This window comes from Furipterus horrens, unplaced genomic scaffold, assembly GCF_987537825.1.
Source record: "Furipterus horrens unplaced genomic scaffold, mFurHor1.1.pri manual_scaffold_1, whole genome shotgun sequence".
NCBI lineage: Eukaryota > Metazoa > Chordata > Mammalia > Chiroptera > Furipteridae > Furipterus > Furipterus horrens.
In genome coordinates this window covers 140,833,091-140,846,563 of record NW_028327171.1, presented here as the reverse complement: position 1 = coordinate 140,846,563, position 13,473 = coordinate 140,833,091, and the positions used below count along the sequence as shown (strand labels likewise).

Genomic DNA, 13,473 nt, shown 5'->3' with positions numbered 1-13,473 from the left:
CATGCTGTGGAAACCATAACATAAAATATGAGTTACTTACAATAACTAATTTTAATCCCATCTGCTAAGTATGACAACATTAGCATTTCCACTTAATTAAAAACACCCTTAAAGCAGCAATGTTTTAATCACTCCATTTTATTTACTCTCCTCCGGTGTCACTTATAATTGTAACTTTTTATTTTTTAATAATGAGGGATTTTTTTTTCTCCTTGCATCACACAAAAAAGTGCTGTCGATAATTAGCAGTCTTCTGTTATTAGTAGACTCAGGTGTCACAACTGTGTCTCATCCTCATTACAGTAAAAAATTTCACCTATCAGATTCATTATTGCCAGATAATGCGACTGAGAGCCTTTGCAGGCCCTCCAGAAAAGTAATTCAGCCAAGCAAAATTATCAGCTAATTATATTTAGAATCAAAAGCCCAACAACTATTTGCAGATAAATTGTATGAATTGAAGTGAATAGATCTGAATATTAAGATTCATAGATTTAGCAGATGATTTGTTAATTGGAATAAAAAGGTCATTTGCTAGTCATTTTAACAATAGATCAATTGGAACCCTATTTATTATTTAACTGGTAGTGCATAAGAATTGAAATAATGAATAATTGTATTATTGTCAGGAGATAATAGTTTTTTCGAAATAAAACATGAGAAACTTATGAGAATGGATTTTATAAATGTCTTTAAAAACATTATGATCTACATAATATATTTTAAAACCTAGTCCTGATGTAAATAATGTATAGAGTAAGGTTTGGTATTTTAACAAGTTAAAATTATAACCAAAAGTGGTGGTTTATTTTTTGAGGAATTAGAAATATAAGTACATAATTGACAAATAAAAATTGAACTCTAATTTATGAATTTTTTTCTTCCTAAATCAAATAATGCCATAGCTATCTCACTGTATTTTAATTAGCAGAGGTTTTTTGGAAATGGCATGGTACATGCTCATGCAACGACTCAAAATGTTACTTGGCCTGCAATTTTCTTTTGGGGAACAGAACACTCTAATTCAAATCCATTATTAAAAAGCAGATAACGTGTGCACTTTCTGAAATGCCTGTGACTTCACTCTTTTGATTTTATGTAATTATAAGAGAATGTTCATATGTATTTGCTTTTCGACTGGCACTGCATTTTAAAACCGAGTGTCTTCAGATAAAGTGCATATTTTCTTTTCGTTCATGAAGACTATCTCTGCTGTACGTGCTCAAAACTTTTGTGAACGTTTTATCACACAGTCACAGAGCAGTTTACAGCTGTGCTTACGATCAGAATTTCTACGTGTACTCTGTGTATGTAGAGAAGAGATTGTTAGATATCAGTTTGGACTTTGAAATTAATAACTGGTAACTAGATCCTGTACCTTTCCACTGTATTATTTTGTAACCTCTATCAGTTCTCCAGCAAAACTTTGAACTCAGTACTTTTCTAAACTTTGCAGCTCAAAGTAAATACTTTTTCATTTAAACTAATTTCAGTTAACAATAAAATAGGGAACATACCACCCACTTAAAAACAGCTTAAGTTACAAAAGAAAAAAAATGAGCTTAAATTACATGCCCTTTGTCACTGTAAGTAAACAAGGTAAACATTGACATAACTTCAAATTATTCTTGGGCTGAAAAAAATCTGCAGTTCAAAATAAAATTGTGCTTTTGGTCAACATTTTGGATGCAATTCAAAGTTTCTCATAAAATAAATATTTAAAGAGTGTTTTGAATTTCACTGCCTAATTCCTAGCCAACAGAAATTACAGTGGTATCTCTCTTTAAGGTTTATGATGTCAGATCAATAGCCATTGTGCAGGGCTAACACAGCCATCAATTTGCTGTACCTTCCCTCTGCTCAACCTTCACTACTGTGCCGTGAAGGAAAACTTCCTATAGGTGGTCCTCGGGGAGAGCTTCTCACAAAGTGAAACTTTCTTGTTTCTTCGTTTAATAACAGAAGTATTCTTTTCTGACAAAAGGCAAAAAGAGCTGAATTATTAGTCAAGAAAGCAAAATGTTCATTAAGGTAATCTTCCTGAGCATTTTTTCAGTAAATAGGGGAACAGTTTTACATTCTGCATATACTGAATCGTTTGGAAGCACGAGCTAAAAAATGAAAATGCCCCAACACAACAGATTGTAAATTTTTTTCTGATGCTTTTAAAAGTGCCTCTATCATTTCTACGGCTACAGTGTTAAAGTTAAGTATTTGCTATTTTATTTAAACATTTTTGAAAAATGAACATTCTGGGGCTTTGCAGCATTATTAAGAAAAGCTGTCCATGCTTTACCATGTTGTTACATGTGTTTATCTGCTGATTATAAAATGTGTTAAACAGCATTTTTAAAAAAAAATGCAGAGCTGCGCTTTGATTAATTCAGTGAACAAAACATATGCTGTTGGTTCTGTTCTATGAAATTCATATATGATCAATAAGATCTTTTAAAAGAGCAACTTTGGCTTTTAGGCTTGTATTGCCGACCATGTTTTTCATTCATCCCAGTTAACTCTGGGCTCATACTGTTAACTTAGGCAAACAAAACTGCTTTCTGGCTATGATAGTAATGTCCTTCTAATATGTATCTTTATCCTCTTTTAAAATTTTCTTCAGGTTGGAAGCTGTATATTGTGGTTGTTACCCACTTTGTCCCAAAGATTTGGTTTATCCTGAAATATTTCCAGGTAGCTGCTTTAATGTACTTTCATCTTTGTTGGGATTTAATGCATGATTCTTGCTAAATGAAAAAGTTGGAAAATAAACTTAGGCGGGAGCAATTGTTTATTTGGCAAGTCAACATGTTAGTGTTAGAAAAATTTTATGTTTTAATACATTAGAGTAAGCTTATATTTACCATCTGTTCTTTTAAGATAACAAAAAAGCAAGTTTTCAAATAGCATTCTTCATTGTTAGCATACACATCCCATGATGGATTTTTATAAGTAGGTCAGTGTTGCTGCTTTTGCTCACAGAGTTTTTTGGGGATATACACAGAGAAAAATCGAGGACTGAAAGTCACACCAAATTATTTAAACAATTGACTAGTTAATAATATGCAACTGTTGTACAGGGTACATACAGCAATAGTACCAGTTCTTTGAAAGGAATCTCATCACTAAATATATCACATATGCATTGTGTTACGTTAGAATAATGTATTTTAATCACCCAAAGGAGATGTCTAAACAGCACAACTACAGAGTCTTATTTAGCATTAAACATCCTTGTGAGCTGAGGTAACCTTATAAAATCATGCTTAAATAATGTAAAACACGAGGCGGCACAGAGCAATATGCATTTTTAATTAGTAAAGTGACTAATATCGAGTGTGTGCTTTGAGGTTTTTGTTTCATTAAAAATGTATCTGTTTTTCCTGCAGCTGAATATCTGTATTCTACACCTGAACAGCTTTCAAAAAGGCTTCAGAATTTCTGCAAGAGACCTGATATTATAAGGAAACATCTCTATAAGGTAGTTATTGAGAAGAGATTTAGACAGTATAATGCCATATTGAAGTACAAAGAAAATAATCTTAAAAAAAACATTTAATTAACATCCTAATGTTTAAGGGAAACATGCTAGGGAGGGATATTAGTTGTTACACTAACAAGGATTAATTAAACTGGATGCCAGTTGTATTAACCTAGGTCTTATGAAATACATGCACTTAATGCATGGTACATGCTTTTTTTAAATTTATTGTTTTCTAAGATGACTGTCCTTTACATTCAGCCCCAAGAGGCTTATAAAAATGAACCTGGATTAATGTAACTCATTAGTTTAAAAGGAAGTAAAGGAAAGATTCTACAATTAGACTAATGAGGATAAGCCTTTCTTCCCATCATAATGAAATCTTCAGTCCTCAAAAATTCAGGTGAATGACATTAGTGAAGTTGAGGGTTCATTTTTAAACTATTTTAAAGATGATTTTCAAGAATCAAATGTTTCCCTTGCCCAGATTAATAAATGACATAAGACATCCTCAGTGTGTTTTGATTTAGACCGTCAGTCTCCTCTCTGAATGGCAAAGGCAAAAGGGACATAATTTAAATAGCATCATCATTCAGTCCCTTTATTCATTATCTTGTTTCCCTTGTTTGAATCAAGAATTTTACATTGTTGAAATAACAACACAAAGAGGCCCTACTAAATGTCTGTCTAAGTAACTGAACTGGGATATATCTGCTTTATGAATTTTGAAGGTGGCTCTAGGCCATGAGCAATATACCTCTTTATATTCTTTGAATGTAGCATCTTCATTTTCCATAAATTCAGTATAGTTTACAATCTAGCAGTTTTATAATCCAGCATATTTTAATTTTCCTATGTTAATATGTAACCTTCCTACATGAAATACAGTTTGCCTCCTTGTGTCTTTCCATTCCCTTTCATAGCCTAAAATACATATATACTTAGTTGTACATCAAAACATGACTTTGTTTCTGCAGGAAACAGTTAAACTTCAAGAAAAAGGGAGAGAACCAAAAATGCAATTTAACACCCAATTTCAAGCTCATTATCTTTCATTGTCTATTAACTTGGCAATGGTTCAGAAGGTAGCTCATAATAGTTTAAAATGCTGACTGAACAGTTCCAGCTTCGGTATTATTCCTTGAGTCAATACGTTGGATCGTATACATAGGAGGGTTCACAGAGAAAACAGTCTTCCAAGCTTTATGTCCAGATTTTCAATTTTTAAAGTTCAGTAGTGGTCTTATTTGTATAAAATATTAATCAAGTCATTTCCCACGTGGCAGACTATCAAAATGTGCAGATTATAAAAATTAAAGAAATAGAATAATAAGTATTAATACAAATAAATTCATTTTCTGTATATGACACCGAGCTATTTTCAGTGAGTTCACCATCAAATTATTTATTTATTTTTTCTTTTCTGGTGATTTATTTTTAGGTTTATTGAGATATAATTGATATACAGCACTGTTTCAGGTATATAGCATGACGACTTTCATATACTGTGAAATGATTACCACTGTAGGTTTAGTTATCATCCATCATCTCATGCAAATACAAAAAAAAGAAATGTCTTCTTTTTTTCTGTGATGAGAATGAGGAAGTATTGATAATCGTAGTTTCACCATCCAAGTTTATCAGTTTGTAACTTTGCTTCAAGTTAGGCCTTATTGACCCTGTTATTTTTTTGCATCTTCAAAATTTTAACCATTTTAGAAGTTACTGCAGCAAGTTGCTTTTAGTTACAAAAGAAAACAGATCTCCAGATGAAATATTTTAATGCAGCTACTGCCATAACATAGCTGTAGTTATTTATTTTACAAACAACTTCTAGAAAAACTCTGAAAGAATGTTAGCTTAGTGGTATGCTGTTAATATTCCAAGTTGGTCTTCAGACAGCTTAGAAGGTAACCTGTACCTTAAATGTTATTCCATGTTACTACTTTTTACATATATTTTTAGTCTCTATATCCTAAAATACTCCATCTCAAAGTTTTATAAATTAGTATTTGATGCATAAGCATTACAGGAATTCATATGTATAGTTTATTTCTGTGTCTTTCTACCATGTATTTTTTCTTATAAATTATTATACATTTTCATATATGTTCTCATTCATAGAACTTGATATTTATCTTAAAATTATTCTCAAAAACTAATAAATTGGCCAAAAAAGTATAAGTAATTAAGAGCTTGAAGATGCAATTGTCAGGTGAAACTAGAAGAATGACAGGAAGTACCACATATGTAATTTGGTTGTTGTAATAGGGTCTAGAGCCAAAAGAGAAAAAGAATGCCTTTGAAAACTTTATAATTAAGATATAATAAGTTATGATATTTTTCACTAATGTTTTCTGAATGTACACATTTTCAGGTAACATTTGCCTTCACTAAATACCAGAGAATTATTTCCCCCAAGGCAGCCTTTTACCTACTTTGCTAAGCAGTGGAAGAATCTTTTATGTGTACTGTAGAGAGAATGTTGAATGGTTTTTTTATTAGATTTATTCCATAGGACAGTTCTGCTTTGCTTTTATAAAACATATGCTTCTAAGATCTAAAAGGATAAAATGTCACTGAATTTTTTAATTTGCTCCTTTTACATTTTACACCTTACTCTTTTTTATTTTTTTTTTTTTGTTAAAAGTTTACATTTTAAAATCATCTCAGCGGCTTACCATATAGAGTTCACTTTAGGATAGGATTTTTCATATAGATTCACACTTAGAAATTTAATGACTAGAATAAGGCTACTAACACTTGGCTTTCTTCTCACATGAGACATTATAATTTCAATATGAGTGAGAGTTTGGGGGCTATAACTTGAAGCAGGATTTGAAACAGAATGCTGGTAACTAAAAAGCAGAAACAGAATCTGATACTTTTTTTTCCTTAAAGTGACTCTTTCTACTACAAACTCAGTGCCCAAGACTTCTCACCTGAAATGGTTTCAGACTTGAAATGTTTAAATCCCTTGTGTTCATGTAGTATGTTCTCTCCCCACACCCCCTTTGTCTCACATTTTTCCTTAAGAGAAATCCAGTGCATGCAGAAATTAAATGTTTATTTTCTTTTTTTTTTATTAAAAAAAGTTAAAACTATTTCTTTAAACGTTTACATCCTAGTGTAGTCTTTGACTGCAGCTTTCTCGTACTTTTAGGACGTTTCCTTTTCTAAGTAGGTTAGACACTTTGGCCACATGTCACGTAGATAAAACAGAAGTTCTTTATGACTCCCAAACCTGACTTGAACACAAGATTCTAGAAGTAATCACAAAATAATTAGTCAAGGATTGACTTCTTACACTAACTATTGTAACCCAAGCAAGTTTACTACCATAAAGTTGTATATTGTTTTGCCTTACTTTTACTATGTGAATTTACTTTCTGAATATTCCCAACAGTTATTTGAGGTCAGTACTTTATGCTTTTAAAGGACTTTTGATCATTATATTTTAAAATGATTTATAAAAAAATATACATATATATGTCTGCACATTCCCTTGTTACCAGTGATGAAAATAGCAAAAGAGTACGAACAGGGTAGTTGTATAAGTAGGTACTTCCCACACTAAAGTCTTTTCATTTTCATACCTGTCTTCTCTTTCGTTACTTTTATTTACAAATAAAGCAATATTCTCTGTGAAAAAGAGATGTCATTTTTTTTCTTGTGCCTTACAAAAGCAACCTGTAGTTTCTTCAGATTTTTCAGGTGACAGCTGTGGATTTTTATTTTGTCTTCTTCAAGTTCTTTAACATTCTAGAAATCTTTGTAACCTGCTGTTATTCAGAGGAGAAAAGAATTTTCAAATTTCTGCCTAAAAGTGAATCCAAACAATGATTAAGCTTACCATTCAGACGCAGGGCCCAGAAAAGCCGTTTGTGGTTGTATCGGGCCATAGCTACCCGAACCATAACCAAACCACGTCGAGTTTCCTTTAAGAGAGACACTGGTCACCTTATAGTTCCCTTTTAATTTGAGTTTATACTCTATATGTGAACAAGGCATTGCTCATTAATAGTAACAGTCCTCCAACGTCATTACGTTTTTCCTTAAAAATGAAAACATAAAAGCTTGTGACATTTTTAGAACTTATTAAATCGCTCAACAGCACCAGCACAATTTAAGGCGAATTCTTAGTGTCAGTCTCCCTCCCTTCTTTCCTCCCTCTCCTCTCCCTATTCTTCCCTCTCTCCTTCACTTCCTTCCTTGATTTTATTTGTCCTGGTTTTCCTTGGATTTGTCTAAGTAAAGCAAAAGTAAAAATCCTTTAGCACAATAGATATACTTTGGATGATTCAGATCAGTCAGAGATTTTGACTTCCTGTCCTTCTCTGCTACTTATTTGCAGCCTAGCTCTAGGTGAACTTCTTAAACTCTCTCTGATTCATCTGTAAACTTGGAAGACTTTTTAAAAAATTCTTAATAGCATTTTTCCCCTGAGGTATAGCTATAATGAAGTAACGAGTATAAACCCGTTAGTAAACTCGAAGTGCTTTGTAAATTCCACGTAATTGTAATGGCATTTCTTTTGTCCCCTCACCACTTAAAAGTAAAATTCACATTAGCAAAAACATGTATATCTTGTGTTTATAAAAGTTAAAAGTTGGATGATAAACTCCTAATAGCTGTCATCCATAACATAAACCAGGAAATATATGTGTAGCAGAATGTACCCATTTGAAAAAAAAAAAAAAAAAAACGGGAGCCTTCCCCTGTGGTTGAAAATAGTTTATACTTGAAACCAATCAGAAACTGGGATTTCCGGAGGTGAAAAAACTTGAGAACCATTTACTCGGTGGATTTTTGAAATCAAACTGATGTCAGTTGTGCAGATTTGCAATATGAATTGTCAGCATACTTCAGCCTTTCGGTCGTTAATGCTTCTTCATTGCTTTCTCTTCTCTCTCTTCTTCTTACAGGGTGACATGAATCCTTTTTCTTGGGCAGCCCTACATGGTAAATTCAGGTCTCTGCTTACAACAGAACCAAGGGAAGATTTGTGACAGATGGGGCTAAGTCACAAACTTGCAGCCTAAGGCAGAATCTGTAGAACTTTCCAGAGTGTGCCCATATTTACCTGATCAGAGAGAACAGAAAATCTGCAGAGGAAGCCGAGCCTGGCTGCTTGTCATAGCTGACACAGAGCCATCTGCCACAAACCTGTGGCGGCTTCAGATCTCCAATCCCTGCCACCACCCCAACTCAAATTAAATACAGATTCCTAGAGACGTTATGATGGTTACACATGTCCTCGGCATCACATGGAGGAGACTGTTCAAAAAAAATATGTGGCCTGTTGTATAACCGCACTCATGTATCCCATATGTGGTGCCACATTGAATTTCCGGTGGAATCTGTTTTTATCCTTTGTACTGGATGACACGGTGCCTGAATTCTTTCTCTTTGCCGACATGATGGCAGCCAAACTGCAGCTTCAAACACTCGCACTTGGCTGGGCTTCTACCTGGGTTGCCAGGTTATCATCACCGGGGACTTCTTGTGTCCTCAGAGGCCCACGAGGCCTGAGAGGAGGACCAGAATGCTATGCGACTAATTGGGCAGCTGAGAATTGTCTGTGGCAAAGGGCTGCTGTAGCACTTTGCTTTTAGCAAATTAATGACTCTCTGGCACCAGCATTTGTAAGTGAAAGTATTAATAAGGGGTCTGACAGGTATTCCCGTGATTCGCAAAGTTACATTTGCATTTAATTTATCTTAAAGAAAGTTGCAAGATAAACAGCTGTAATTCGAACAAACATGGGACATACTGTGAGTGGGGCCACCTTACCCATAAAATGAATACTGAGATACTTGTTTTAATTTTTTTCATGGGTAAAATTAGAGAAATCAAAATACTTCTAACAAAACCAGTACTTTTGATATAAATATTCCTTGAAAATGTTTAGATTCAGCTACAAATTTAATATTTTCAAGTCAAATCTCTTATATTCCAGTACTCAAGCTGCTGTATTTATGGATATAAAAATGTTTCGAAATGGCTAGATTTTAAAATAAATTTTTAATAACATGCCCTCCACCGTTTTTAATTAAAATGCCTCACATGTGAGTGTGTACGTCTATTGGTATGTTTCTCAACTAAACACTTTCCTTGTGTCAAGAGACAACGAATACAATTGTTTCTTTTCTGGATGAACAAGGATATGTTTTGCAAATGTTTGTGAGATATTATGACATTTCCAAGATTTTCTTTGCATTCTGGAAAGCAGTAGGTAAACATTTGTAGTCATTAAGGTAACGTCTGTTGATAAACCATCTTCTGTTAACTGGCAGGTAAATTGTGACTTTCCTAGCTTTTGAAACGAGTTACTTCTGTACACTGCAGCATGAGGAGCAGTCAGGAAGAAGGGAGAAGACCAGGGCACTGAGTCGTCTAGCAAGCATCCCACACAGAGCAGGCAATGGTTTAGATGTCCAGTAGGGCCCACTGATAGGCAGCTAAATCGTAAGCAGGAAATAGATCAAGGTCAGGGAGCCAGATGGAGGCCTGGCCACAGAGGCACTTGCAGTTCAAGGAAAGCAGGAGTTCAGGGTCCATGAGGCCAGGGATTTAAAAGCAGAAAGAGTGAGAAGCAGAAACAGCGAGGTCCATTTTGCACAGAGAGCCCTCTCCCTACTCAGTGTGAGATCCAAGGTATATAATGGGACATCACAGCACTGGCTTTGAGTCCCAGTGTGCGGGGAAGTCAGTGAACAAATTACCTCCTCACCCATAACGGAAGGGCTCAGGGATGATTTCTAAGTCCCGTCAGTCGAATATTATGGAACTCATCACCTGTCAGACGTGCCTCCTTCTGAGTGCAAAGTAAAGATAGAAACTTGCGCCAGAGATTTTGACACACTTCTCCAAGGCAGTGTTTATCATCTAAGGAGATGAATTCCACCAGTGAGTTTGCTTCAGTCACATAGGAGCCATGTCATAGATAACATCTTCTCGAAAGAATATTCTCTCAAAGCCAGGAAACAGTGCTTAGTTTACTATGTTTTTCCATCCTGAAAATAATGGGCACACATTTTATAATGGCATGATATTGTATTCACAACAACTATCCATGTATGTTTTCTCACTAATTAATGGGAGGAGGGACCACTACCTTTCAAACATTTAGATATTTCCCTGATTTTGGCAAATACAGTATTGAAAGTTACCTGTCTGTGGAATGTTTTCTACATTCATAAACTCAAATCAAATTTTGTCATTAGCTGCAGCAAGCATTCATTCCTGAATAAAAATTTACGTTAAAGTAATCCCTTCTTAAAACTATGCAGTCAGAGTTGGCAGATAAGCAAGAAAATGTTTGTTAATGTGTTGACATTTGAAAAGACAAATCTTTGGGGGGAGGGCAGTGCCTGCACATGCTCCCCAACACCGGTGATATGGCGGAATGAAGTGTTATTAAGTATATTAATCCATATTTTGTTAAAGTCAGAGAATAATTGAGAATACAAGTTGAATTTAATTTTTGTTTCCCTTACTCTCACTAGAGAGCTGATATTTATAATTAAATATATTTTAACAATTTAATTTCCAAGACTAAAATTAATAGAATTGAATGTTTAAAACAAGACCAATGTTTTCAACACAAACATTAAAAACAAGAATTTTTTTTATCTCTATTTATATTTATCAAGGCACAATGTCCATGGTGCTTACCCTGAATTTACTTTATCTAGGTAATGCTCTAGCTAGGTGTTTCTATTAATAAAATGACAGGGCACCTAGTTCTTCACCTACTCATTATATACCATGTTGATCAGGAATAGGCCAAGAGACCTTTCTCAAAATGCTGCTGTTTTAATAAGCTTCCTTCAGATACACTTAAGTGCCCTCTCAGCCCTTCAGTCATGCCACAGAAAGATGGCGGCAGACTCAGGAAGTTAGTGGACCCTCAGCCACAGAGGGCTGCGTGGGTTCATTTCAACACCTTGAAATGCATCTGGAAGCAAAGATTTCATTTCATGTTGAAGGTGTTAATTGTATTTCATATTTTTAAGAGTAAAATCTGTTTTCGAGACAGCATCTGCTACCTAGTAATATTATGAGACACAAAAAAATTTTCATTTAAGTTTCATACTTTATGTGGGTGATAGAATCAGTTTTCAGATGATAGTCTGTGCTGTCTTTTAATGTTGACATATTCTATGAGTCTTATTCCTCTATTGACTACTGACAAGTATAGCCCTAAGTGCCTTTCTGTTTCAGTGGAAAATTGAATGGTATTTAAGATCAGATTTTACATTTAACAATAAAGAGAATATATTATAAACCACTGACATAAACATGTTTCATTTTAAAATTTGAATTGACATACAGGACAACTCATGTTTCTGTAATATACCCTCCCTTTAAAGCTATTCATTAAAACGTAACTGGAAAAGTTTTAAAACATGCAAACGATTTTATGTGCTGTTCAAAGATGCGCACATATGTAATTAAAGTATAACAAAAAAACATCAGAATCAACACCAAAAATACAATGATAATTAATTCAGAGGAGCGGTGGTGGAAAGAACAGATGTAAGACTGGTAGAGGCACATTCATGGTACAGTTAATAGTCTATTCCTTAGGCTGGGCCATAGTACATATGGACTTATTCTTCCTCTTTATGACTTTTTACATGTCTGAAGTGTTATTATTGGCTATACCTTTTCATCGGAGCTGTAAATACTTTGGGAAGCCTGTGGTTAATTTTTCTACCATGCTATCCTTAACATTTCTTGACTCTACACTATTGGTCAAGTCAGAAAACCATTTTTCCTCAAACTGTTAAAGAAAGTGCCCTGTCAGTTTTACATGACAGGACTCCTCTGCTTTCCAGAAGGCAAGTGCTTAACCTTGACCCTGAAACAAATCATACTCCAGAGAAAGTTGGACTTGACTGCCCATGGGTTCCTTTTTTCACTGGGTTTCTGATGACCATTTGTAACCAATGCATATATTGTTTTAATACAAGATGGGAAATACCTAGCTGAAGAAAAATGTTAAATGAGCCAGTCTTCTTATCTTGACACATTCAGAGCTGCGTGGTAGAGCACAGAACTGTCTGCCCACTTCCTGTATTTGTTACCTGCCCCTTTTCCTCTTCAAGACACAGACCAAGTGTGGGCTCTGTCCTTTCATTGCAGTCCATCCCATGAAAGGGACAGGTTCATAACTGTTCTTGTAACCTGATATAAAGAATTGGTGTTTCGTGGAAGATCATCTAAAATGCTTCTATTGCTAGTCTATTGGTTACTGCATTTATACAGCAGGTTTAAGGTGGGGTGCTAGAGGAAGCAACTGCTCCTAAGAATACTTCCATTAATACCCTTTTTGGAATTTGAAATATGTTATATATGAAAATGTAACATTTCCATTATTACTTTGCAAATGAAAAAATTAAGGCATTAGATAACAGCCTTTTAGGAGCCACACTGTGTTCCAGGAACAAAAATGTTTTCAGTAAACCTTTCCCTGCTTGAGTTAGTGTCATTGTCATGACATGTCTTTCAAGAAACACCAGGTTCAGTGTTCATGACTCAAAGGGACCCCTTTCTCCCCTCACCAGGTAGCAAGGGGTTGTTTTGTTGCCCGTGTCAGTTAAAGGGAGCAGGAGAGACCGCTAGGGTAGTCAATACTTTAAGAGTTTTTGTTACTATTATTAAATTGCTCCCTTAAATCTTATAGTCCGCTGGTTTATACACTTAGGTAACTCACTTGGCTCTCCTGGTGAGCGTTTATGCCCTGTAACATCCACGTAACTGATGCTGCATTGCTGGGGGTCCCTGTTGGGGTAGAGGCCTCACTGAGGAGGCTGTGGTCAATTTAGTTCGTCAAAACCATCCCTTCTTTTTTTCCTTCTGCTACTTCTCTTACTGTTAGAAGAAACATGGATTAATAAGTTGCTAATACCTTACCGTAGATATAGTTGATGTTATTCCTGGCCGCATTAATTATCTAAGTGACCATAAGAAGAAGAATGCCAAAGAATTGA

General features: G+C 34.8%; 1 protein-coding gene across 6 annotated transcripts in view; it reads left to right on the top strand.

The window, feature by feature from the left end:
* The window catches only part of QTMAN (queuosine-tRNA mannosyltransferase), a 337,069-nt gene extending 327,543 nt beyond the window's left edge, over positions 1–9,526 (top strand). For 4 of the 6 annotated variants that reach the window (XM_090267339.1, XM_090267328.1, XM_090267334.1 and 1 more), the window contains 3 exons: positions 2,618–2,688; positions 3,384–3,475; positions 8,401–9,526. In XM_090267339.1, the coding sequence (XP_090123465.1) occupies positions 2,618–2,688; positions 3,384–3,475; positions 8,401–8,484 (247 nt within the window). In that variant the 3' untranslated portion in view covers positions 8,485–9,526. The remainder of the gene's footprint in view (positions 1–2,617; positions 2,689–3,383; positions 3,476–8,400) is intronic. The other 2 variants (XM_090267341.1, XM_090267336.1) reach the window with 1 other exon arrangement.
* The last annotated feature ends 3,947 nt before the right edge of the window (positions 9,527–13,473 follow it).